The 15,713-nt window shown below is 33.2% G+C and overlaps 2 protein-coding genes across 3 annotated transcripts; both read left to right on the forward strand.

Moving 5' to 3' along the window:
* The first annotated feature begins 7,217 nt into the window (after positions 1 to 7,217).
* Positions 7,218 to 8,991, forward strand: LOC140819675 (AAA-ATPase At3g50940-like). The gene has a single exon (XM_073179884.1). The coding sequence runs from the start codon at positions 7,334 to 7,336 to the stop codon at positions 8,753 to 8,755; it is 1,422 nt and encodes a 473-aa protein (XP_073035985.1). The 5' UTR covers positions 7,218 to 7,333; the 3' UTR covers positions 8,756 to 8,991.
* Positions 8,992 to 10,757: 1,766 nt separating this feature from the next.
* Positions 10,758 to 11,811, forward strand: LOC140819762 (uncharacterized). Of its 2 annotated transcripts, XM_073180070.1 has the most exons (2): positions 10,758 to 11,381; positions 11,427 to 11,811. In XM_073180070.1, exons 1-2 carry the CDS (start codon positions 11,023 to 11,025, stop codon positions 11,512 to 11,514), a joined length of 447 nt encoding a protein of 148 aa, XP_073036171.1. In that variant the 5' UTR covers positions 10,758 to 11,022; the 3' UTR covers positions 11,515 to 11,811. The 2 variants fall into 2 exon arrangements, with proteins under 2 accessions (XP_073036171.1, XP_073036097.1); XM_073179996.1 differs by having other exon boundaries at positions 10,765 to 11,811.
* Positions 11,812 to 15,713: the final 3,902 nt, after the last annotated feature.

Genomic DNA, 15,713 nt, shown 5'->3' on the forward strand with positions numbered 1-15,713 from the left:
GGACACGCGATTGAGGCATGGCTTGTCGAATCATACATGGATTGACACAACGAGCACATACCAGAGACTGGGACATGGTGAGTTAATAAATTTTGTTCTGTAGGTATTATGTCAAGCACTGCTCTCCAACAAAATATCCGGATTTCGGAGGGACTGAGAGAGCCCAAAGGTATTGCCACCAACTTTTCAGGCGAGAACTCGAGGTAGATACCGGAGAGTCATAAAAGCCCATAGCTACCTTTTACCCATCTCGAACCGTGTATTTTCCTTTCGGATCAAAGATCCAATGCCGGTAGTCCTCATGATGTGTCGAAGAGATAGGAATGGCTAGGATCTTTGCAACCAGGTAGTTCGAGAAGTGCTGGCGAACCACTGATTCATTCCATTTTCGATTTTCACTAAGATCTTTAACCAACATATTATTATTCTGCATCACTGTAGGAATAGCACAACCCCAAGAGCTTGGTATCCATCTATCTCTATTCAATGCAATCCTGGCTCCATCTCCCACATGCCAACAAAGTACCTTCTCTAGTAAGGGTCTGCTCCACATAATGGAGAGCCAGAGGTACGAAGGGTCATTACCAAGGCCAGCAGCCATGATGTCTTAATGCTTGAAATAACGTGCTTTAAGAACACGAGCTACCAGAGAGTCTGGATCCACAATGATACGCCATATCTGCTTAGCCAAAAGAGCCTTATTAAAGGTTTCCAGATGGCGGAAACCCAAACCGCCCATGCATTTAGGCAGACAAAGAGATTTCCAAGATTTCCAATGCATCCGATTCTTCCCTGCATCAACACCCCACCAGAAATTTGAGCATTCACGCTCAATCTCTGCACAAACTGATTTAGGGATACGAAAACAAGACATAGCATATGTAGGGATAGCCTGTACCACCGATTTTATCAAAGTCTCTTTTTCCACCTGCTGAGAATACTTTGTTGCCCCAACCTTGTATCCTCTGTACACCTCTTTCCACTAAATATCTAAATTGTATCTTCTTGTTTTTAGTGGAGAACACCGGGAGTTTCAGATAGATATCATGACCTTGCACCATTGAAATAGTCAGGTGTGCTTTAATGTTCTCAACTAGTTGAGCGTCTGTGTTCGTGTAACCCATAAAATTTTATTTACAAAATGGGAGTATAAATACCAATATAAAAACCCAATATTTTAATAATCAACGGGTCTTTTATGTTTATTTTTCAAAATCTCTCTCTATTTATTAATTAATCCGTGTGAGAGGTGTGTTATATTATTAAATGTTTCTTGAAATTATTTGAAAATTTGACAAGAAGTATATATTTTACGATGCAAATATATATTTAATCAAACTTGATTTATTTGCGTGACACCTACTTTTATACAACTTTTTTTTATAGTCTACATGTGAGCGACCTATTAATTTAGCCAACCACACTGATAACAAAACTCATGCATTTATTTTCTCTACATAATTGATTATTTATGCGCTTGAATTAAAAATTTCGAAATCGCAAAATTTCAAATATAATGTATAAATTCATTTCATATGACAATATTTATTTAACTAACTCACCACGATGAACTTTTTTGTTGCGAAGAATATGAGGAGTGGGTCTCATGCAGGGGCGGAGTCAGGATTCAAAATTACCTGGGGCTGGCTCCATCCCATATGATATTTAATAAAACAAATAATTAAATAAAAAATATGTAAACATTGAACAATAGTATTTAATATTTAATACCTTCAAAAACATGGAGCTAAAATACTATTGAAGTTGTGCTCTTCGATTCTTCTTAGAATAAAACTCATCAATTATTAAATCGTTATCAATTTTTTCAACCAAATCTCGTTCGATGTAGATTACCATAGAATCTCCTAAAAACTCTTTTTCATTTATCGAAATTAAAAAAAAAAACAAAATACCCAAATTTCGAAACACTAAAATCTGAAATTACCTTTAAAATTCGAAATCTAACTAAAAACAACAAGAACGAATTGTAGAAAGTCTAACAGTAAGATTTCCTTATGATTTTCGGTGAAAACGATGATCGATGGGCGACGGCTGATTTCAAGACGACAAAAAAACTTCGAAATTTTGGTATTAAAAGAAAGCTTATGCAGTTGGTTTTTCGAATCTACAATCGATTTTGAAAAATGGCGATCGATGATGAAGTTACGACCATTTGAAGTAATGAAAATTGTGATAGTTTGAGAGAAAATAATAAAGATGAGGTATCAGACAAGTGAAAAAAAAGAGAAAAAATAGATTAGATTTTGGGGCTAATTAATAAAATTTTTACAATAAACCATATTTAATTTTTTAAAAAAAATTAGGTGGGGCTGGAGCCCAACCCAGCCCCACATATCCCTCCGCCCCATGAGACCGTCTCACGGATCCTAATCTGTGATACGAGTCAACCCTACTCATATTCACAATAAAAAATAATACTCTTAGCATAAAAAATAATATTTTTTTATAGATGACCTAAATAAGAGATCCGTCTCACAAACACAACCCGTGAGACCATCTCACATAAGTTTTTGTCGAATATGAGAGGGATTAGAAAATTCTAACTTGGATGAAATAAAAAATTCTAGCTGGCTCCGCCATTGATGATGATTCATAATTGATTGATTTTGTTGAAAGGAAAAAGGTTGAAATTAAGGATATCATCAGCAGAAGGCAGAAAGTTTCATGAACAAAAAAAATTTGTCGCTCAAAAGATCATCCAAAAATATAAACTAGTACTGTTGTAATTTTTAAATCAATAATTTTGGTGTAATTTTTCTTTTAAATTAGTTGGAGTTGCGACATGATTACATGTTAACATTTTAAATTTGTTTCCTTATTATGATAAAATTATCTAAATTATTGTTCAATCTAGGGGTGGGCGTCGGTCGGTTCGATCCGATTTTTCTCTATAATGGTTCGGTTTTTCGGTTTTCGATTTTGAATATATCTGGTCCAAAACCAAATATTTTATTACGGTTCGATCCCGTTTTTTTGTAAAATGGTTCAGTTATATGGTCGGTTATATGATCGGTTTTATAATATTTTGTTAAGAAATAAAATTATACATCACTTGATGCTTAATTGATGCAACACATATAAAAGAAAAAATGATAGTAGATGAATAGAACATATACGATTACAATACACTTATTGCTTAACAATCTAAGATTCAAAAACAATTTGAAATACAATTTCAAAAAGTAGCTCTTCAATAAAAGGATATACAATCATTAAATTCCAATTTTCAACTCCAAAATGCACATAGATTTTGCATCTCAAATCTCAATACATTTAACAATATGAGTTTCAATAAAAATTTGAAATTTCAATTGTCAATATTGGACTTGTCACATGACTAAGACACATTTATTAGTCAATAATACAAAAAGCTCTATGGTTAAATATAATATGGTCGATTCGGTTATTTCGGTTTTCTGAGGATCAAAACCGTAAATCGAACCGAAAAACCGAATTTCTTTAATTTTGAAACCATAACCGGCCGAAAAACCGATAAAACCGAACTATTTAAACCGAATTTTTCGGTTCGGTCGGTTATTTCGGTTTTAACCAAACTATGCCCACCCCTAGTTCAATCTGATAATGAAATTAATAAATTTGTTTTTAATCGACAACTAACGATAATTCTACACAAATTTAGTAAAAAAAATGTATTCAAAGCGAAGAAATTCTAGATTTCACCTAAAACCACACTGTTAAATCCAATATCATTTGTAGTTCAATTAACATCGTATTGATTAGTGGTTGAAGCTAATTTTAAACCCTCTATTTTCAAGTTTAAAATATCAAACAACATATATACAAATGTTATACGATTTTTATATATATGTAAAAATAGTATATATGAAATTATTCACATGCATTTTTGGGGAGCCCATGGGCGGCCGTGGCCCATTATTAGAAGGGAGAAGAGGTAAATTTTTGTTTAATATTTTCACGGATCTATTCCCGATTTGTAGAAAAAAAATTATTATTTTTAATATAAAAAATAATAATTTTCATTTAAATCAACATTTATTATACAATAATTTTTAGCGAAACTAATAAAAATTGATACTTTTCCATTGAACAAATAATAAATTGAACATAAAAAAGTAATATTTTTTATAGATAAGTTTATGTTTCACAAAATTGAATTATGAAATTTTCACTAAGGTTTTCGTGCAAATCGGTTATCTTTTGATTTGTATTTATTGAATAAATGTGAAATTTATAAATTGAAATGATTTTTATAATCCCGCAGAGTCAAAATAGTCCAGAGTCAAAATAGTCCAAACAAACTCTCAATATATAATAAACCAATATAATAATAAATGAGATGAAATTTGAATAAAATATGTTTCAAAGCCAATATTTTATGTACAAAATTAGTTCAGCCACGTGCATCAAGTAATTTACAGCTATATATATAGAACAAATACATAGATTCCATATAATTTAATCTTTTTTTTAAAAAAAAATTATGTACAAAATTAGTTCATCCACGGGTTAATTATACCGCTTCATTTGCATCATAAAACGTAGTAAATAATATTAATATGCTCCAATATTATTCATTTTTAAAAATCAAACACATTTAACCCCTATGTTATGAAAACTATGACACATTTACCTATCTGATAGAGGATTGGATTTTATGTCTGATTTTTAAAAACGAGATCTAAAATAATATTATTTTATGAGTGAGTCTCATGTGAGACCGTCTCACGGATCATAATCTGTGAGACGGGTCAACAATACCCATATTCACAATAAAAAATAGTACTCTTAGCATAAAAAGTAATACTCTTTTATGGATGACCCAAATAAGAGATCCGTCTCACAAATAATACCCGTGAGACCGTCTCACATAAGTTTTTGCCTTATTTTATATATGATGTCAAAGGAAATCAAGACACAATTTATCTCATAAATTATTTTTTTAAGAATTTGCATAAAAGTTTTATCTTTCGGAAATATTGAGTTTCTTAAACTCTATATTTGATCTATAATTTAAAACAATTTGTTTCATATGAAAGACTATTTTTCATATCTTGTATGTGTTGAGTGCGATTATTGTTTTTGTTAGAATAACGATCGAATCGTGGTGGTTAAGATGTTGAGCAGTTACAAATATTTGAGCTACACAATTATCACCAACTATAGCTCTTGGTAAATAGACAAGCGCTCGATTCTATAATTAGTATGAGAGCCAAGGTCATGGATTTGATTCTCATTGATTAAAAATAGTGTAATAATTAGAAGGGACGTTGTTGGGTAGAATAATTGTCTTTGTTGGAAGAACCATCGAACCATGATGATTGAGATGTTGTGCGGTTTAAAAGATTTGAGTTACACCATTACCATAAAATATTGTTTTTGGTAAATACGCAAACATTTGATCCTACGATAGGAATCTATTCAAAAAAATCCTATCAAGATTAACACAATTCTATACATATTGAAGAATAATTATTGCAACACAATGAAACAAGATACAAGAGAACAAAGAGAAAATTTTCTGAAAAACTTGCAAAGACGAAGTATCTCTATTTCATTATGTTGACATGACGTGTTGGAAATATTTGAAGACAACAATCGTATAAAGTGTTGAATGAAGAATTGTTTTGTTGCTCTAAATTTTGGATACATAGAATTGCATTCTCGTGTTTTTCATTTATTCACTAATATTAGTTATGTAAACTCGATTTTTTTAATAATTATTTTATCATGAGACATCGCACAAATATATACTATTTATGTGTTACTTTTAATTAAAATTATTTATTTATGTGTTATATTATTACATTGTATGTTATCACAAAATATTATAACATTCAAGACAACAATTATATTTGATATATACAAAGCTTACCCTTATGTTAATCAAAATACTCTCACGAGATTTTTACTAGGGGTGTCAATCGGGTCGGGTTTCGGGTCAACCCGCGAATTTTTATATTTTTTTTCAACCCGAACCCAAAGCAATCCGAAAACCCCCAACCCGAATACGAACCCGTCTAACCTGATTCAACACGTCTAACCCGCCTAATCCGAATTTTATTTATTTATTTTAAAAAAATTAGTGAAAAAACTCGAAAAAATTTAAAAAAATAATAAAAATAATAATATTTTAATTTAAACACATAATAACAAAATTTTCGATTTAAATTTGAAAGTTTAATCGTAGAAAATTAAAGTATATTTACTAAATCAAATAAACAATTATTAAAAAAATAAAAAATATACAAAATAAATATTAAATGATGAAAATTTATCATATAAATATATAATAAATTTTGTTCAAACATACAATATATAAAAATATAGGTAATAGTTTCAAAAAAAAAATTTCAGGGTCAACTCGCGACCCAACCCGAAATTGGTTTAACCCGACACGAACCCGAACCTGAACCCAAAAACACCAATCGGAACCTGATTTTTTTCGTGTTGAGTCGTGTCGTGTTATATTTTGACACCCATAATTTTTACTTATTATTATTTTTTACAGAGACGATGTAATTATATTATCCCGTTCAGTCACCAACTTCACTGCTAGGAAATATCTTTGAAATTGTTAAGCACCCTGCAGGTTTGAAAAGGCCAAAAGCTATAAACGCGGTCTACGGCTGGTCAAGACTTGTGCTGCACTCTTCTTTCTGGAAAACGTTTCCATGTTGAAAAGTAAAAATATGAAGAGAAAAAAAGTAATTTAGAGATTTGAATTGTCTACATTATTTTATTTTTCAAGAATTCTCTCAAAATTTATATCGGTTTAAGATGAACGAATCCACCAGATGTGTGTTCAAGCTCGAACTCGAGCTTTTACATGGGTTGTTCGAGGGCTTGTGAGCGTAAAGTGATTTTCCTTCTGAACACGGTTTATTTATCTATTGAACACAAAAATTGTCAAATATCTATAATATGTATATAGTTTTAAGGTATTTAAAGATCCGACTATGTCTATGTGCACACCAATTTAGATTTAGACTTTAAAATGTATATTTTCTCATTTAGTAACAAACATATATATATATATATATATATATATATATATATATATATATATTAATTAAATAGTTAAGTCAATTTAGCAATTACGAACATAACTTATTTAGTAAAACAGTGAGATAATATTTTTTTTAGTTAAGATTATATTTTTTTTATACATTATTTTGGATCGAATTAATTGCAGCGACTACGTGGGGGTTGACCCGAAAAACTCAAATACTCGCAAGTGCGCCTATAAAATTGTGTACGTGAATATCAGTTCAAATCCTGAAATATAAACGAAATTTGTTCCTCTTTGATTTCTTGCGTAGAACAAATTAAGATGGCTTTGTCGGAATCCAATTTAGCTACCGCCAAGACCATCCTCACCACCGTCGGATCCATCGCCGCCGCCACGGTGGTGGTGCGCGGCGTTATGCAAGAGTTCCTCCCTTACGAATTCCAGGACTATGTGTTCTCCGGCATTCGGAATTTCTTCGGCAGATTCTCGAACCAGTTGACTCTGGTGATCGAGGAGTTCGACGGATTGGAAAGCAACGAAATCTACGAGGCTGCAGAAACCTATCTGGGTTCGAAAGACAGCCCGAACACCCGTCGACTCAAAGTCAGCAAGCCCGAAAAAGAAAAGAGTTTCAATATCACAGTGGAGAGTGACGAAGAAGTAATAGATTTTTACAAAGGAGAGAAATTCAAGTGGGTTTGGATCTGCAGAAAGACTGAAAGAAAGGACTTCTACAATCCCAGAGACAGGAATTCAACTTTGAAATCCGAAATCAGGTCATTCCAGCTCACATTCCACAGGAAAAATAAAGATCTGGCGATCGAGTCTTACTTGAGATACATCATAAACGAGGCAGAAAACAAGAAACAGGAGAAGAAAACAATCAAGATTTTCACAGTTGATTACGAGAATATGTACGACATAAACGACATGTGGACTCCTGTAAATCTCGATCACCCATCTACATTTGAGACTTTGGCCATGGATTCAGATCAAAAGGAGATGATCTTGAATGATCTTGAACTGTTTGTCAAGAGGAGAGAATATTATAGAAAAGTGGGCAAGGCTTGGAAAAGAGGGTACTTGCTGTATGGTCCTCCGGGGACAGGAAAATCGAGCTTGATTGCAGCAATTGCGAATTATTTGCACTACGACGTGTATGATTTGGAGTTGACTGATTTAAGGAGGAATTCCGAGTTGAGAAGATTGCTGCTTGGTACTGCAAATAGATCTATATTAGTGGTGGAGGATATTGATTGCACCATTGACTTGAAAGTTAGGTCGTCCACTTCAGAGGATTCTTCTTCTCGGGAGGAAGAAAGCAAGGTGACACTGTCTGGTTTGTTGAACTTTGTTGATGGTTTATGGTCGAGTTGTGGAGACGAAAGGATCATAATTTTCACGACAAATCACATCGAGAAGCTGGATCCAGCGTTGCTACGACCTGGCCGTATGGACGTGCATATAAACATGTCATATTGCACTCCCTGTGGCTTCAAACTCATGGCGAGTAATTATCTTGGTATCCAGGACCATGTTCTGTTCAAGAAAATCGAGGATCTGGTCGCTATTGCTAAAGTCACTCCGGCCGAAATAGCCGAGCAGCTTCTCAAGACTGATAATCCTGATCTTTCCCTTCAAGGATTAGTTGATTTCCTACATTCCAAGATTAAGGAAAATGAGGAGCCTGAAGCTAAAAAGCCAAAGGAAGAATCAGCTGATCTTGAACAAGAAAAGTTGTGAGACATTGTGTCAAAGGGATTCGAAAATTCCAGGTAATGGTGAGATATCTAGGTTGTCCGCATGAACTGAAAATATCAAGAATTTTTTTTTTTTTTTGAGGTAGAAAATTTATAAGAGGGACAAGTCATAGGGAATTCATAAAAAAAAATATTGAGAATATATATGCATACAATCTTAATTTTTTGAGTTGAATATAACGTTGAATAATGATGAAAAATTTATATGTATTGACTAATAAATTCTTCTTATCTATACATTTTGTCCGATTGACGTAATAATGTTAACTAAATTATATAGTGCAGACAATTGATTATTTTCACTTTTGGATAAAAATTTAATCACAGAATTCAATTAAATCAATTCCCAAATGAATTATTTTTTTAATGATGAAAAAAAAATGTTCCACTTTGTGAATAATGACTCGGACAATCTATTCTATCTGTAAAAGTGTGAATATGATGACAAAGTTTTTGCATTTTAAATTATTACTTTGCGCTTAAATTGCGTGTTGTTTAAGTTAATCGCACATTTTCCATGGAAAATGAGTGCCAAAAATTAGTTTTCTTTGAAAGAAATATATATTTTCTGAATTATTGATGTATCACAAACAATACAAATAAAACATATATGAGACGATACTTCGATCAAATTTGTGAGACATATATTTTATTTGGTAACATATGAAAAAATATTATTTTTTATGTCAAAATAATATAAATATGAGTAAGGTTGACTCGTCTCACGGATAAAGATATATGATATCGCCTCACAAGAAACCTACTATAGACAATATATATTTCATGTTCCGCTCTCAAGAATATGATGATATTATACCAATAGTTTGAGCAATGAAACAAATTATGACGATGGTTGTAATAATTCAATTTTTTTGTTTTCCTCAAAAAAGAGTAAAATATATAGTTATAAGTAAAAGTGATTCATCACGTTGAAATTAAATAATCCTACATACGTTAATGAAAACCAAATCCTATTACCTAGAATTGTTAGTTGACATGGAGAATATTGTTCTTTGATTTTGGTTGTTTCTATAATTCCAATTGCATTGCTATCGTATTTAATAAATGATTCTTGAACTTTGAGCTCTAATTTTTCTAAATTAGATTGTTTGTGTTATGATTATTTATTTATTTTATTTTGGTTAGTGTTGGTGGTAATTGGTTTCCCGAAATTTTATGGTTTGCCTTGTTTTTTTTAATTTTTAGAGAGAAGGTAATAAAAGTTTTTGTGAATTATATAATTTTCGGGTTTTTAATACGTATAGTGTAAAAAGCACATCTCATTTTGAACTTGAAGGTCGAGGCAAACAAAGTGGTTGGAAAAATATCGACATGTTAAATGAAAATTAACATTCTGATATATTATTAGGACCTAAATCCGCATTTGTGTATAATATAATTTAGGTACAATCTTTACGAATCTTTGAAGTTAAATCTAATAAAGTTTTGAGTGTGTATCATGTGAGACCGTCTCACGGATCTTAATTTGTGAGACGGGTCAATCCTATCTATATCCACAATAAAAAGTAATATTCTTAGCATAAAAAGTAATATTTTGTCATGAATGACCCAAATAAGAGATCCGTCTCACAAATATAACCCGCGAGACCGTCTTACACAAATTTTTGCCTAAATTTTTTAAAAAACATAGATATGATATTAAAAAATAGTAAGATTAAGAATGATCCAGATTTAATTTAAAAGAAACCCAATGAAGAGAAATTGTCGTGTAGACCTTTACAAGTTAAATAGTGATTATGACGTTACTTCTAGTCATTTTTCTAGTCAATTAAAATATACCTATAATATATAAGATAATTTTTTTTTAAAAATATCTTATATTTTTTTTTACCCAAATACCCTTTTTGACACGTGTTATTCCGCATCCAATTTGAAAACTATATTAATTATACATTAATTAACTTTAAAAACACCAATTTGTACATAAATATTTATTTATACATACTTACAAACACGTGCTGGAGCTAAGCGGTGAAGAAGCATCATCTAACATGTTCTTATCGATATTATATGGACACTTGTTCTAAGCTACCATTGCCATGCTAAACTCTCACAGCCTAACGTGTCGATTTCAAGCCATATTCTGCTCTTCTATACATTATGTATGTATCTATCGGTCTATCTATATATAACATAGGTCCCAATTAACATGCAAAGAGTGTCCGAATATATTTATGCACAGCTGAAGCCTAGAGATACAGTTCAAGAATCAAGATTTATTTGAGAACTATGGCACAGTACGGCGATCAACACGGGAGACGGACGGACGAGTACGGCGATCCCGTCAGGAAGACTGATGAATACGGAGACCCCGTTCACCGCCCTACAGGAGTGGACTACGGCACCACTGGCGCCGGAGGAACGTATGGCACCACCGGTGCACATCAAACGGATCCTTACGGAACCACCGGGACGCAGCAATTGGGCCCGCAGGTAACCAGCCCGCATGTGACCAGCGCCACGATCGGGGCAATACGAGCGGAGCCTTATGCCGCCACAGGGGTGCATCCAACGGGTGCTCAGGGAACCACCGGCTCCACAGGGGCGTATCAGACTGACCCTGACAAAGCCACGGGCACCACCGGGGCGTGTGAAACGGATCCTGATCACAGAGCCACTGGGACCGCCGCCAGTCCGCAGGGAGGGCACCATGAGAAGAAGGGGATGATGGAGAAGATTAAAGAGAAGTTGCCAGGCCACCAGCACAACAAATCAACTTGAAAAAGCTTGCTACGATGCTATAGCGCATGTCGATGTATTCTTGTTCTTGTTTAAATATACTATAATACCTCGATCTGACTTTTGAAAAAAAAAATGTGATAATTAGTTTGCTCGAAATAAAAATGAGGCATTCTCGGAAGTGGGATTGCTCGAGGAAGTCGAAATATGTGTGTGATTTGTGTTTGGAAAAGATGTGTGGTTTTGGTAATTGGGTGAATAGAGGGGGACTTGTGTTTCTAATCTCGTGTGTAATAAAACATTTTGTGTTGGTTTACAACGTTGTAATTATATTTTCTGTTAATTAATAATAGTCAAATGGAACACGTTAGTAGGGAAATCTTTTCTTTATACTTGCCACGAGAGTGATGAATAATAAAGTAGTTCTTTTTTGTTCGCTTTTTTGTGTATTTTTTGTTCGCTTCTTTGTGTACGTATTTGAATCAGTTATATTGTCAATATAAATAGTTCTTTTTTGTTCTTTTTTTTTTGTGTATTTGGTCATTTATATTATCAAATTTATATCTTAATAATGTATTTTTTGCTTTTTTATTTATTAATCCTTTTCTTTTATTAGGATTCTATATCTTTGGAGTTATTTTTGCGATCCGATTCTAGATTCAATAATACTGTAATGAAAAGGTTTTTGTTGGAAAACACTAGTCGTGGGAAACATAAGTCGAGTTGTAGTGATGCTTGAATATATTTAGAACATGTTTAGGTAAAAATCTCGAGAAAAACAACTTAAAGATCGTATCATGAAATCGATGAAAAATGTGCGCGCCCATATTTAAGAGTATATCTGTGAATACAAATGAGAGTGATTTTTAGCATTCATCTATTACTATCTATTAAGAATCTCCCTAATATATTAGGAAAAAACAAAAATTTATGTTAGACAGTCACGGATCGTATTTTGTGAGACGGATCTTTTATTTGGATATCAATGAAAAAGTACTACTTTTTATGTTAAGAATATTACTTTTTATTATGAATATTGGTAGGGTTGACCCGTCTCACATATAAAGATTCGTGAGACCGTCTCACAAGAAACCTACTCGAGGAAAAAATTGGTCTGTTTTTTTATTTCTCAATTTTACTCTTATTTTATATCAAAATTACTTTTTTGTTTTTATTTTTTTAAATCTCAAAAAACAGTTTTTTTATTTTTTTTAAATTACAATTATTCAAATAGAACTTTAGTCCCTCGATAATTTGTCAAATTTCACTTTAGTCTATAAATAATTATAAATAAAACTGTAAATATACGTACCACGTGTGCAAGTTAGCTAATCTCCATTATATTTTAGCGTGTGCAAGTTAGCTAGTCTCCATTATATTTTATGCATCTGACACTTATTTTTTTAAATCAAATATAAAATATTATAATATATCAAAAAAGATTAGTGTCAAAGACATAAAATACACGAGAGATGAATGCAAATAAATAAAGAATATGTTTTTTGTGAGACGATCACACGAAGTTTTATCTGTGAGACAGATCAATCCTATCGATATTCAAAATAAAAAATAATACTCTTAGTACAAAAAGTAATTATTTTTCATGAATGATCCAAATAAAAAATCCATCTCATAAAATACGACAAGTTTTTGCTATAGATAGAAGTACATTACAAATCCCAGCTGTTTCAAATTTACCCCGATTTTCCTACCTATAATTCCATAATTCTCAAATATCTTCTCTCTCATCCGTGACACTATATTTAATTCATTTCTTCCAATATTTGAGGTGATAATGTTTTAAAATTTTATAATATTTCAGATCACCTATTTTTGAAATTAATCTTATTTAAAAGTATTTAATTACTAATATACATTGAGAAAGAGATTGATTAAACTTTCAGTATTGAAGAAGGCAAAAACTTGTGTGAGACGGTCTCACGGGTCGTATCTGTGAGACGGATCTCTTATTTGGGTCACCCATGCAAAAGTATTACTTTTTATGCTAAAAATATTATTTTTTATTGTGAATATGGGTAGGGTTGACCCGTCTCACAGATTATGATCCGTGAGACGGACTCACATAAGACCTACTCATTGAAGAAACATTTGTGAGAGCTTTAATAAGGTCGATATTATAATAAGTTAATAAATTATTATTTTTTATATATATTTTGTTACTCTAATTTTTATATTACTAATTGGATTATAATGATAGAAATATTATTGTTTTGTACTTTACAATCATATTTATATATGGATCATTGAATAAATTGTAAATTGTTGCTCCTAATTTTAGGTTATCTATTTGAAAATCACGGTTTATATATATATATATATATATATATATATATATATATATATATATATATATATATATATATATATATATTTTATTATTATTTTTTTTGAAGGTAAAACTCGTAACTTTATTGAATAAAATCATCCATTACAAGCTTGACCAACCACGATGGAAATTCACCATTCACCCAAACAAATGGTGAATGGGAAGAAAAAGCAAAATGAGCAATATTATGAGCAACTATATTCGAAGAACGACGAACATGAATGCACTCAGAAATCACAGGTTTCTTCAACCGCTCTTTAATATCTGTTGCACAAATACCAGTGTACCCAAGATCATCTTGGTTGGTAGTGACTGCCTGCACTGTCAATAAGGAATCCGAAGCTACTTGAACATCAGTAAAGCCTTTATCGTACAAAAGAATAATTCCTTCCCGGATCGCCAATAATTCCCCATGAACTACTGATAAAGGCTGATTGATCTGTTTTCCAAAAGCCAGCAACAAGCGACCTTGACTGTCTCGAACTACACCCCCAATGCTAAATTGGTTTTTCTCATAATTCACCGCTGCATCTACATCGAGCTTGAGCGAACATGGACTGGGAGGCGTCCAACTCTTCTCCAGATTAACCCTTGGATCTGCAACAACTATTTTCTCTTTGACTCGAGCTTTGCGGAAGTCTGGTAATATCGCTGAGCTCCAGGAAACGGTCGTTGCTAATGGGTTCTTCTTATCACTATGCAAGAAATTTTGCTTCTCCCGCCAAACTGCCCATGTGAGGATAGCAAACTCCTCAAAATCCGGTTTGGGTAATTGCTTCTTCAACCACAGACATAGCTCCAGAGTGCAAGATTGCGCGGCTCTACGCTAGACAATAGCAAAAGAAGTGTTCTTCCACAAATGCTTGATTGCAGCACAGAAAAATAGAGCATGACAAGTAGAGTCCCTCGGGAAGTTGCACAGACTACAAGATTCATTGACCGGAACATGCTGGCGAGATAGGTTTAGATTAGTCGGAATACAATCATGTGATATACTCCACCAGAATAACCGGATTTTCGGCGGGACAGATAAGCTCCATATAAAAGACCACCAATCCTCATTAGGATGAGCCGACTGATGTTCCGGAGGTGAGAATAATCCACGCTGAAGGCGGCATCCATCTCTCACTGTATAATGACCTTTAGCGTCATACCTCCAGAATAGGGTGTCACAAACCCCAGTAACAGGAAGTGGGATCTTGAGGATTTCACTAGCCACATGAGGGTCAAAGCTAGAAATGATTAGATCAGTATCCCACCCACCATTCCTGATTAGAGTACTTACCGTTCTGCATTGATCCCGAGAGTCTAGAGATCCATGCAGGTTAGAATGTATGCTTGGTATCCATCTGTCCTCGAAGATATTAATTTTTGTTCCATCTCCAACTCGCCAAAGCAGACCTTTCACAATGATTTCTCTACTCCATAAGATCGATCTCCAGATGTAAGAGGGGTTACTACCCAATCCCGCTTGCAGCACCGACCCATGTCTAAAGTATCTTCCTTTCAGAATTCGACCAGCTAGAGAATCAGGATTACGGATAAGGCGCCATAATTGTTTAGCTAGCAGAGCTCTATTGAATTCCGCTAGTTTCCTGAACCCAAGGCCGCCCCTTCCTTTAGACTGGCAAAGACAATCCCAGGTTCGCCAATGCATCTTCCTCTTACCATTATCAACACCCCACCAAAAATTCGCACATTCCCGTTCAATATCTTCACAGACCATGGTGGGTAGCTTGAAGCAAGACATAGCAAAGGTAGGAATAGCTTGGAGAATCGATTTAATGAGCACCTCCTTCCCCCCTGTGGAAAACCACTTGTTACTCCATCCTTGAATTCTCTGTACCACTCTGTCTACCAGATATTTAAATTGGAGTCTTTTGCTTATCAAAGA

Source organism: Primulina eburnea, chromosome 1 (genome assembly GCF_022965805.1).
Source record: "Primulina eburnea isolate SZY01 chromosome 1, ASM2296580v1, whole genome shotgun sequence".
In the NCBI taxonomy this organism is placed as follows: Eukaryota; Viridiplantae; Streptophyta; class Magnoliopsida; order Lamiales; family Gesneriaceae; genus Primulina; species Primulina eburnea.

Excerpts from the sequence above, each read along its gene's own strand:
- LOC140819675 (XM_073179884.1), top strand. The coding sequence starts at position 7,334 with ATGGCTTTGTCGGAATCCAATTTAGCTACCGCCAAGACCATCCTCACC.
- LOC140819762 (XM_073179996.1), top strand. The coding sequence starts at position 11,023 with ATGGCACAGTACGGCGATCAACACGGGAGACGGACGGACGAGTACGGC.